We start from the raw sequence: 12,547 nt of genomic DNA, 5'->3' as shown, positions 1-12,547 counted from the left end.
GGAATCGATACCTTTGATGATTGCTAGTTTCTAGGCAATTTGGGTACATAGAAACGATGTTTTTTTGAGGGAGGTGGTACCAAGCATCTCCAATGGTTTAATTGTAAGGAGTTGCTTGCAATATAAATAAAATTTTAAGCTACATGCTTACCATTGGAGAACAAAAAATTGAGCAACATGCTAGCAATTGTAGCCTAAACAAGCTACATGCTTGATTGTACAATAGACAAATATATTCCACTAATATTGTAACATGTGTATAATTATTTATTAATTTTTTATAATTTATTTTTTACAAACTAAAAAATGTTGTAGCTTACCATTGGAACACTTTGTTGCTAAAAAGTGTTGTAGCTTAAAAATTAATGTGAAAAAGCAAGCTACAAAGTATTGTAGCTTGCCATTGGAGATGCTCTTAAATCTATAATGGCTAACTTGGAAGGGTTTACAGTGAAGAAAGACAATCTACAAGGTAGACCAAAGGAAGGCCAATCTACGATCCAACTTGAAGCTAAAAAAGCGCTTCAAGCAGAACTGGTTCATTATCATATTATTACTAGTTCATTATTATATCATTAATCATTCACAATAACATAAAAGTTACACCTTACTGAGTACTATTACAATATACTTGTATTTCATTTTCAATAGTTTCTAATCATGATCACTAATGTTGCATAAGCAGCAAAAACTGCAATAAATACATAGATATTAGTCTGAACTAGTATGAACATAAATTTATCATTAGTGAGTGTAGAACTATCTACAAGCATCTTTTTAATACACTAGGCCTTCAGTAACCATAAATATCGCGGCATTCATAAATCAGCTAACCTTATGCAAAGACATTAAGATTAGCAATTCCAAATTCTGAACAGCTCAATCCTTTCTTCAAGCAGCCTTTTGACAGACCGCAAAACTACCAGGGTTAATTGTTACGCTCTTTGTGCAATTATCAGTTTTATAAATACCAACAAGCCTGTCAGCCAGCTCGAACATGTTATTTCTGAGGCTGCAGGATACATAAGAATGAACAGATCAGATTGTAAGGTCAGGATAATATAAAACAATTTGATATGACAGATGATAAAAAAAATCAACCTTATGATTACGAACTGAGCATTTTTTGTACGATCCTTTACATAATGCCCAACGATTGAAACATTCTTGAAATCTGCCAAAACAAGATACCGCAAACATCTCACTTTAGCAGGAATCCACGAATTTAAGGATTAGTAAACTAAAAAAAAATAAATAAATAAATAAATGATTCAAGAAGATACCAAGTGCAGCATCAATCTCATCCATCACATAAAGTGGGGTAGGTTTGTAGTGATGAAGAGCAAAAATAAGCGCTAAAGAGCTGAGAGTCTGAAAGAAAAAGGTAAGCCAGTAAAGGTTTGAGACCAACATTAGGGAAATTGTGAGAGCAGTATCTGAAACGAAACTCTATAACATTAATCAATTTACCTTTTCACCACCTGACAAGTTTGCAATGTTCTTCCAGCTCTTTTTCGGTGGTCTCACACTGAAAACAACCCCTTCAGAAAAAGGGTCTAACGAATCTACTAACTCCAGCTCTGCATCTCCGCCTAGTGTAATCATCTGCATCTCAGTCATAAAATCAAGATCACTTTATGATGCATAAATACATTGGAAGAGGATGCAAAAACAAGAGATGCTTGATAAACTTTCTAACTCTCAATAAGTACATCATTTTGACTATTTACACTATTCACATGCTAACATTAGCTAAATAATATTATTATAGAGAAACAAAGGAAGCAGCTGCCAAAGAGATAAATAAAACGATCAAGCTAAAAAGACAGAAGGTAACTAATAAATTCAATTTAAAATAATCATTCATAAGCAATTTCAGATACCACTCTACTTCATATGCCTTTCTTAAACTATCCCAAACAAGGATATATAAAATTATAAACACAGATGAAGAAGAATTATTTACAACTATCAATTACGGACCTGATACATTTCCTTCAACTTGAGAGATATGGTATTAAATCCAGCCATGAACTCGTCTAACCTGAAATCAAGTGTTTCCACATTAGTTCAAAAGCATAAAATTATGCTACAGTAAAGACAGGACAAACAAGGAAAGAATAAACTAACCTTTTCTTTCTCCATTCATCATACTGTTTCTTAATGTCATCACGCTCTTGAGTAACTTCATTAAGCTCATCTACCCGTTCATTGTATGATGCCACCTTTTTACGATATCTAAAATGTTGGACAATAAATTAGTAACCTGTTTGCAGCAGCAAAAATTCAAAGTATTTGAGTCAATAGGGAGAAAAGTACTCAGAGATTGAATCAAGATTTGGATTCATTTCTTTCAGTTGTGCTTCCAGCAAAGCTACCATCTCGAAGGCCTTTTTAAGGTTACAAGGCATGGAAAGAGTCTCATCTTCCAGGGTTGATTTTAGCTTTTCTTGATCCACAGAGTCTTTTGCAATTCTGAAAACATCAGATTATACATAATGTAATATGTTCAGAATAAGTCTTTGCAAACAAATTAAGTACAAATAGGTCAGTTCATACTGCTCCATATGCTTCATGATAGTATTCTGCAAATCATCAAGCTTTTTGTTGTATCCCCTCTCTTTAACTTCCATCTCTTTGTGAAGTTTCTTCATGTCTTTAAGTTTGAAATCAGCATCAACCTGTTATACCAACATCACCTGTTACTAAGTACTGGAAGATAAAAATGAAATTAAAATTAGAAACACTTAAAACAAAAAATTCTACCTCAGTTGCCCGCAGTTCATCCATTTTTCTCTTCAAGCTCTCATAGTCGGATTTTGCTTTGTCCAGAACTTCTCTATGTTCACCCAGCAGCTGATAGTGTGAATTAGCAAGGATTAAAGAATCTCATTTAGCAACACCCCAACAAAAATCATTTGCTGAAGTTAAACTCTAATTAACAGACTGACTAAGAAAAACCTTCTCTGTCTTTTTGTAGTTCTCTTGCACAGCAAATGCCTTCTGTTCGATTTCCTTAAATGTTGATTGCATCTTTTCCCTCTCTTGATGAAGAAATTCCTGTTCTTTCTTTGAATCCCCTATCCCTTTTGTCAGCTTTTTTATCATTTTTTCGCCAGTCTCTATTTGAACTTTGTGGCGGTTTATCTCTGTTCCGTGTTTGTCAATATCCTAATTAGTAAAGACACAATAGAGACATCAGTGGCAAATTCTCATTCGGAAATTTATTTTAAAAATGAATGCAGTCAATGCACCATGTCGGTTTACTTACAGATTGGAGTTTGTCGACCTTTGCCTTTTGGTTTTTCAGTGTTTCACCTCCAGCATTCTCTATCTTATTTTGAAGCTCTGATGCCTGGAATTCAATGATAAAAGAAAACTCTATGCATTTAGTTGCTAAACACTCACATTTCAATCATCAGCCAGTCAACAAACTTCATGATGAAAATGAAGGTAGAATAAATATTATTCAAGTGCAATTTTCATACCTTCTCCTTCAATTTCTTAGAACCCTGTGTAAGTTTGGCAATCTCCTTCTCTTCTGCATTTATTATATTTTGGAGCGCAGCAAGCCTGGACACCTCTTCCTTCTTTGGTTTTGCAGCAGACTTCAGAGACTCAAGTTGATTCTTCAGATAATCATTTTGAGTATTCATACTGTCAATCTGGTCAAGTCAAAAGTCAACCTGTTATTAGCGGGAACAGTGAATAAAAATAAATAAATATATAAATAAGGTACTTTCATAAAGCTTATACAAATTTTAATCACAGGATTCACCTCTTTCTGACTCTTGGCTAATTCCATCTCTAAGTGTTGGATAGCTTTGTCTAAAGACTGATAACTCTGAATAGAATCAGCAATTTTTCTTCGAATTGCATTTAGTTTATCAACCAACATAGAAAGTTCCTTTTCAGCATCAGCAACAGCTTCTTTAGAAACAGTGTCAGCACGAATAGATGTTCCCATTTTCCCTCCACGTGGTTTATTCCCCCCTCCACTCATAGTCCCGGATTTTTCAAAGAGAGCACCTTCCAGTGTAACCACTCTCCTGAAGTCTCTGCTCTGACCATATGCTATGCGTGATGCCTACAAAAAACAGTTAGATAAATCATCATAGGAGCCTCCACAAGCAAGTTAACACTTAAACAGATTCCACAACAGGTTGTTGCTAAGAACTTTCTTTTATCTTATTTGGAGTTCTATTAAACAATTGAGTCTTGATCTTATTGAACCACCATCAAGCAACTGACATAGAACAGATAAATAATTTAAAGCTAATACTATAATAAAAATAAACAATATAAGTGCTTAGCTCAGGTCAAAGGCTAGTACTTAAATTGAAACTAATCAAGGCTCAGAAATAACTCAATATGTATGACCTAGTCAACACATGTCAAAACATTTTTCTTGCTAAGTGCAACATTGACACTGATAACAATGTATAATTGGCAGATTGTCAATTATATATAATATAGTTCAACAAAGACTTAGGAGACAGAACACCAGAAAACTCTTCAATGAGGACATCTGTTTTAAAAAGGTCATTTCTTAATATCATGCAATTCAATGGGCTTAAATTTTTAATTGTAGTCCAACTTATAGTCAAGATAGGTCCATCAAAGCTACTTGTTGTAATGTCAGGCGTCACCAAGGTAAATATTTTCTCGTATTAGTCAGAGAAAAATTAAAGACCAAAAATATGGGGTCAAAGTAACTTACTAACATGCTTTTGATGAAAACATTACCTGCTCAAGGTCTTTTGCCACAACAGTGTTTTTAAGCAACTCAAAAAATGCAAGTTTTAATCTTTCATTCTTGACTGTAATCAAGTCAAAAAGCCGAGGAACACCCTCCGGGGTATTTACTTTTCTCTTCAACTGATCACCATGTCTCTCTTGTTTCTCCTGCAAACAGGAAGAGCTAAATTCAATGTTTGTCTACGTAAAACTTGCCTTATGGAATTCAAAAGGCATATCTTGTGGAAACACAGGACTACAGTTGTTAATAAATAAACCTGGATGCTGCACCACAGATCCAGGAAATGCTAATACAAAAGGAAAGCAAGAAATGTGTTCAACAAAATCCATGTCTTTCAAGAATCAAGAGTCTGCTATGCAGTCATGCCAGTCACAAACCCAATTAAAGCAAGCATATACCTAGGTTATGTAATTATTAAACTAAGAATAACACCATTTTCAAAAGAAGTATTCCACAGGAAAAAGGTCATCAAGATATCTGCAAATTCAATTTCTGTGCTAATCTTATCTAAAGATGCAGGCTAATGTCAAGTTTACTCATCCTATGTCCTACCACAGTAACATAAACCTGATATACAACAGGCCAACAGGCCGTTGAAGTGTTGAACAGTAATAATCCATACAGACTGCTAGAGTGTAGTTTCCCATTTTGAAAGTTTCCAGCTCTTTTGATTTTTTTTTTTAATTGCACCATTTTCTTTTTTGGAGAATACATTTTAATTGCACCATTTCCCTTTATGTTATGCTTTCATAAACCTTTTTTCATGTGTTCACAGACCTCTTTATACCCTTGTATAAATTTGATTATATCCTTGAGTAAATTTGATAATATCCATTATTACACACCTTATTTCTCTTTCCTTTAATTGTAGTCACATGGTCATTCTTGATATCTCCCCCTAGTGTTTTTCACACCTCCTTAACAAGATAATCCCAACTCACAAGTTGTATTTCATTCTTTTTTTGGGTACAAAAACATAATGGTTGAAAATTCTCTCAACAATATTGCAAGCCTAATGGTCCCATTAGATATTATAACTTTCACATGTCATGCCCACCAATATGCTATTTTCATATATCTACCAACCCGATTTTCAAAAACAATATGAAATGGAAAGAACAATCACAGAAATTTTAAAAAATCAATACACAAGTTAATACAATTTCCTATCGAAAAGCTTAATTTGCTAAAGCTATTCCTAATTTAAGGAATAAACATCAATGACAGTTGATAAGCTCAAATTTCTTTTGGCAACTTTATAGTCTGAACCTCACTTTGTTACTTTAAATTACCATTTCATATCTTTAAAGAAATGAGATACATAACTTGATGTGCTAGCAATCATCATCCTTGGAAATTTTGGACTACTTCTGAGATATAACCGCATCAACAATAGAACTAGTGATTTCAATGAAAGAATATTTGAAGTGTACCAGTATCATGAAGGTCGCAACACCAAGGTTTTTCTCACGTAGCAAATCTACACATTTTTGGGCTGCTTCAGCTGTCTCTACAAGAATATAGTCAAGTCCAGGACATGCTGTTGACACAGCAACATCATATTTAGCTGCATTGGAAACAAAAACAATTGAATAAAGTCAATAAGATAGGAATATGAGGAGCCAAAAGTAGACCATGACAATACACTATGATATAAATTTTTCTGAAGATATAGGATATGACAGAATCGAACACAAAGAATAATCCCTACAACTGATTCACACATCATAAAACAGTGATCAACTGTTTTTGCATCTACAGACTCACCATCTATAGCACCCAAATCACCCATTCGTCCATGTATTCCCTGGATCTGATTTGTTTCCTTTGCTCTTAAGATTTCTTTCAGAACCGATCCTTGGCTCCTCTCAGATTCCATAACAGATACAAGCTCAGCAACCTTTTGTCTTGCAGCTTGTTCAAGAGGAATCAAAGATTCTTGTTCCTTGACACATTCCTGTCCAGTCAAAAAAGGTCAGTCTTCTAGCTGGGTCTGATAAAATTATACCCAAGTTCTGACAAAGTATCAATCATAAACGAAAATTTGAACCAATAATGCACTTACTTGCTCTACTTTACGAGCATTAGAGGCCTCAGACTTTTTTTTCTCCAAATCGTTTTTAATGCTTGTGATTGCAGCAGATTTAGAGTTAATCTTATCACTTATATCTTCCAGCTGCTTTCTAGCATCCTCAAAAGCCTTTTGTGCACCTTCATGCTGAAGTAAACAAATATAACACTATTAGCACATAAAGATCAAAGTCATGAAAGGCAAGTACATGAGCTCAACATAACAAAACAGAACAGAAAATCATCATAATTCTTTTGACAATCCAACCAAATACATTAGAACAACTTTCCAGTTGAGTTATGGCCTGTGAACAATCAAATATATGAGATTTATGCACATTAAATCAATAATTTAGCATAAGAACGCATCAGTCTACCTATATCAAAACCAGAATACTGCCAATCTACTATACCAAGTGTTTCAAAGTCACAAGGTGTCCAAACATGACAGCACACTTGAAGCAGATGCATAAGACTAGAACCATTTCCAAAGTAAGGCACATATTTCTAGGGTCAATAGCTAGGAGTTTTTTTAAAAACAATTACAAAAAATCAAGCTAATGAGCTTCAAACATATTGCATCAAATTACATTATTGCCTCCAAAAAATTCATTTCTCACAAAAACTTTGTTCCTAACTAAAAGTCTCATTTCACCTAAATTTATTTTGTAATTCACATTTAATCAACCAAACTACACTCTCTTATATTATTTATTCCCTTTTAATCAACCAAACCATAGTACCATACTACCATATTTTCTATTTATCATCCTAAAAACTTGTGAAATAAGAAAATGGGACTTTAAAATGAGAACGGAGGGAGTAGAAAAATCAAGGACTTTTGTAATCTATGAGGCACTCGGTAGCACATAACAACTGCACTAAATCATGTCACGCAAAAACTTAACTACTGTAATTACATCATGCTCTACAAGGCACACCTCACCTACAGCTCAATAAATCATCTTCCCCACAGACATGTAGGCACTGCATTTGGTTCACTGATCACATAAGCTATATAGCAATTCAACAATTTAGTTCAAAAATTAGAGTACTTTTTATCAAATACATGCATAGCTGAGTGACACCGACATCATAGTTGCTATGTTTTTTGAATCACCTTATCATTTAAAAGCTTCCGCTCTGTAGATGCAACTTCCAGTTTCCCTTTATGTTCCATCAATTGATTCTCCCAAGGTTCCAACTCAGCGCGAACCTTGGCCAACTCAGAACGATGAATCTCAGTTTCACCTAATTTTATTTTCAAAGAAAAAAGATTCATCAAGATTGACATTCTTCACAAAAGATGTATAGAATATTAGAATCTAAGATCAAGTTCAGGTTTAAGTTGGAAGATAGTTTCTAACTGAATTTCAAATTTTACGATGAAGACAATACTACCATCGTCCATCACAAAAAATAGTCTCAGTACTATAACAAAGATAGTTAGCATACAAAACTAGAACAGATTACAATGTAGAATAATAACAATTTATCAAAGATATTAAGCATGCAGGTTTACCAAAAACCAGCTAACACAGTGTGTAAAATATGAACAAGATCATTTTAAAAGAAACAAAACTCTAATGATTCAATGCACCTTGCTATATTTGGAATAGTGACTGCTCAAAGATGTCAAAATATTTAAAGACGTTAAAATTTGAAAGCTTAAATTGCCAAAGAAATGGAAATAGCTATTTCAGAGATCTATCAAAGTGTTTATGTGGTAAAAAAATAAATAAAAAATAAAAATAAAAGCTTGGGAAATCCAAACTAAAAAACTTGCACAAGAATCAGGCAACAACGAGCAGTATATTCTGACAAACAATTCTCTTAAACAATATTGACTTCGGAAGGTTGGGCAGTACTTTGAGAAATTAAAACATATAGCATAAAAAAGTACAGCATGAACATTAATAAATCACTCAGGCAGCAAAAAATGACAATGCATCATAAATTTATATAAAAGTGAAAATCCACCTTTAGATTTCTCTTTTATTTCTTCCAAAACCTTCTCTTCTTCCACCAAGCGCTTTTGCAGCTTAGGAATATTTTCCTCTAGTTTTGGAATTGCTTGTGTGGCATTCTCACACTCCTTTGTAAAGTCATTGATCTTTGACGAATCCTATATTGAGACCAATGGTTAGAAATTTGCCAAAATAGTGGTATGTTCAATCAATGACATTAATCCAACCTTATCAATTTTATCTTCAAGCTTTTTTATCTTTTGCTTCATGTGCTTATAATCTTCACGATATTTCACATCTTGCCTTTCAAACTCTTTAAACTCCTCTTTGCAGCTCCTGAGGTCATTATCAAGTTCCTGGGATTTCCGACAGGCATAACACACAATTGACAAAGCAATCAAGATTTAGCTGAAGTGCTAATGCTTCAACACCTAAGATGTGCAACTATATACGAGATATAAAAGGTTAAAATCAAATGATGCAAACCTCTTGTCTCTTGAGATATTTATTGTGCAAAGTTTCAAGCTCCTTCAAATTAGATTTATTTCCCTGTATCTCCTCTCTGAATCAAGTGTTTAAAATGACATTAGCAAATACACTCATGTAAGAGGAAAATTGTATTAATCACATATGACCAAGAACACCTTTTCGACTTCAAACTCTCTTCCAAGCTGGACAGATTATTTTGCAGCTCAGCCATTTTAGCATTGTTGTCTTCAGCAGCAAGTTTTGTAGCTTTCTCTTGCCATTTAAACAGTGATAGTTCCTTCAGCATATAAGATTCTGCCTCATTCTTCACATCCTGTTAATAATGAGAATATAGGTTCAGTAAAAGACTTTCATTTGCCTCTTCAAAGTCCTTAACACGAACAAAGGCTATAATGAAATATATAATAGGGAATACCTCTAAGCTGTCTCTCTCTTTCTCGGCCAACTTGACCATCTGCACAACTCCAGACCTCTTCTCGTTTAGATCTTCTAACCTGATGATCCAGATTTTATTAAACAAAGTTAATAAATGGGCCGCTGTAATCTAAAACCTGACATGAGTACAGCACGATGCAAAAGCAGGTCACAGCTAATATGCTTATACAAGTATACAACCATGAAAGGTCCAAATTCTCTATAAATTGTATTTAAAGATTAGTGTTTGAACCGCCTAAATCTATTCAGTTCCTCCATGTTACAAAACTTCAAAGGTCCTGAGATCGAGTACCAAATACAAAGTTTGAACCAATAACTTCACCAAGATTATATAGCAGTACCATACATACAAAGAATAAGACTTCTTGCAACACCAAAAGATGAATAGATAAAACTCACTGCTTAGAAGACTCTTCTATCTTCTCCACATATTTATTAGTCCCTATTATATCCTCAAAGTATTCAAGAAACCCTTCATCGTGAGGTCCTTGAGCTTTCGGCTTCATTAGTGAAATTTGCTCAACCTCACCCTACAACCCAACAACACCAACCTGAGTTACTTTGTAGGAAATACACTGAAATAAACAGAAAAGAAAATCGAACCAAAGATTTAAATATCAAAAAAAAACCCAATAGACCTGAAGGATCAAAAAACGATTATTATCCAAGTCGACTCCTTTTGCCTTCAACTTAGTTGTAACTTCAGTGAAGTTACTTGCTCTATCATTGATGTAATACTTCGACGAGTTGTCTCGAAATGCAACCCTTGTAATGACAAATTCACTGCCTTGAACAACTTCATATTCTCCATCATCCTACATTACCCAAAACATCATAAACCACAAAACCCCCCATCATATAATACCTATTCAGAAACTACTGCAACAATAAATCGGCGAAAAATATAATTACCAGATCAATAATCTCTTGAAAATGGACTGATACACCTGCACTATCTAAATTCTGATGATTTGTCGAATTGTGAATAAGCTCAGAAACTTTGTTCAATCTCATCTACAAAGTTCAAAATCAAAATCATTTCTCTTAGACTAATCTAAATTCAATTTTTAACCACAATTTTTGCACAAACAGCATTAATTTATTGTCTATTGAACCAAATTAAGTAATTATGTTGCAATAAACAAGAATTATTGATAAAAATTGGAAATTAAAATCACCTGTTTCGCCCTTTTTCCAAACACAAAGAGCATAGCATCAATCACATTACTTTTCCCACTTCCATTTGGTCCAACAACAGCCGAAAAACTCTACCAAAATTCAACAACATCAAAAAAAATTAGCAAAATTTAGAAGAAGAAATCAATTGAAGTGAAATTGATGAAATGTTACAAACCCTAACCTTGTGAAAAGGGCCAACACGTTGTTCACCAGCATAAGATTTGAAATTTCTCATGACCATCTCTTTAATAAAGAGTCTCGGAGTTCGAGAGCCAGACTCAGTCGACTCGTACGCTGTCGTCGTTGTTGTTTTCGCCGAGTCGGCGCCGGGTTCCATCTCTTTCCCCATTTATAAAAGTGAGGGAATTTGTTGATGGAATTTGTGGTTAGAATAGTTGTGATTGAAATGAAAGTGAGATTTGAAGATGGAAAGAGAGGGAGTCACGAGTTGCGACTCTCGGTATGATTTCAGTGACGATTGTTGAGTTTGAAATGAAGAGTGAGTAGTGGAAACTTTTTGAAAAAGGAATAAATGAAATGGAGAATGAGTGGAAAGTTGAGTGGTGAGCGTTTTGGCGGGAAAACACAAAAATTGAATCGTTTTGGGCCTTGAAATCGGACTATGTGTTGTTGGTCCATCATTAGAGCGTTTTGCCGGGGAAAACCCAAAAATTGAATTGTTTTGGGCCTTAGGCTTGCTGCTTTGTGCCGGGCAAATTGGGATATGGCATTGTTGTAGTCTATACTAGGTTAATTCCCGTGCCATGCACGGTAATTTTCAGTAACCATTATTAACTTATAATTGTAATACTTCGTATCATTTTAATTAGGTTTTTTATAAACCAAAAAATGTCTGAAAATATAGTTGACAAACTTTGATCAAGACGAAAAAATGTATTAGAATAAATTTTATTGGTTGTAGGAGATTTGTAATGAATAGTGACGTGTGTAATATTTTAGTTAAGGTTCCTCTATTTTAGTATATGTACAGTAGATTATTGACAGAATATTATTATTATTATTATTATTATTATGACAATTAGTTATCAAAGGGATAATAAAATATACGTTGTTAATTTTCTATAAATATTGATTTTATATGAATATCTTGTAGTAGAATTATGAATTCTATTAAATAACTATATAAACCATTTTTAGACAAAACAATAAATATGATATATTCTTGTAGTGGAATGTACTTTTTTTTTTTTAGCTATAAATATTTGTATTGAAGATATGTCAAAATATGTTACTTGAGTAATTATATTGTATAAGATTACGAAAATATTTTTGTATAAGATTTTTTTCCTTAATAATAACATTAAATTCAGCAAAAAAAAAATACTAAGGACACACCAGGAGATGACACGTGTCATTGCTGGTGTGTCTTTTAGTATATAGTTATTGATAGTTATTGATTGATTGATTATTGATTGATTTGAGCTCTATTTTGTTTATTTTGTTAATAAATAATTGATAATAATTGCTCATTTAACTATCACATGAGCAAAAAATCATCTTTATGTTTTTGTATTTTTATCTGGTTGTACATAAAAATTTATACACTCTTAAAAGTTTGCAATTTATTTAAAAATTTAGCTATCCCTTCTGTTTAAAATAAGTGGGCCACTTGATTTTCTGGCCGGTC

At 33.5% G+C, this 12,547-nt stretch overlaps 1 protein-coding gene across 1 annotated transcript; it reads right to left on the bottom strand.

Moving 5' to 3' along the window:
* Positions 1-593: 593 nt before the first annotated feature.
* Positions 594-11,378, bottom strand: LOC145595382 (structural maintenance of chromosomes protein 4-like). Its single transcript, XM_081651781.1, has 28 exons — positions 11,081-11,378; positions 10,899-10,988; positions 10,633-10,734; positions 10,359-10,535; positions 10,120-10,250; positions 9,701-9,779; positions 9,441-9,598; positions 9,283-9,358; positions 9,024-9,152; positions 8,810-8,954; positions 7,950-8,080; positions 6,825-6,977; positions 6,527-6,716; positions 6,193-6,326; positions 4,747-4,905; positions 3,779-4,087; positions 3,489-3,665; positions 3,272-3,355; positions 2,962-3,171; positions 2,767-2,856; positions 2,560-2,681; positions 2,320-2,475; positions 2,131-2,238; positions 1,984-2,044; positions 1,471-1,605; positions 1,284-1,371; positions 1,102-1,174; positions 594-1,012 (listed from the first exon to the last, which is right to left on the bottom strand). Exons 1-28 carry the CDS (start codon positions 11,246-11,248, stop codon positions 892-894), a joined length of 3,756 nt encoding a protein of 1,251 aa, XP_081507907.1. The 5' UTR covers positions 11,249-11,378; the 3' UTR covers positions 594-891.
* Between the last annotated feature and the right edge of the window lie 1,169 nt (positions 11,379-12,547).

Source organism: Chenopodium album, chromosome 19, assembly GCF_948465745.1.
Source record: "Chenopodium album chromosome 19, dcCheAlbu1.1, whole genome shotgun sequence".
Lineage (NCBI taxonomy): Eukaryota > Viridiplantae > Streptophyta > Magnoliopsida > Caryophyllales > Amaranthaceae > Chenopodium > Chenopodium album.
Note: the sequence above shows the minus strand (reverse complement) of the source record. Positions and strands in the feature narration are given on the sequence as shown.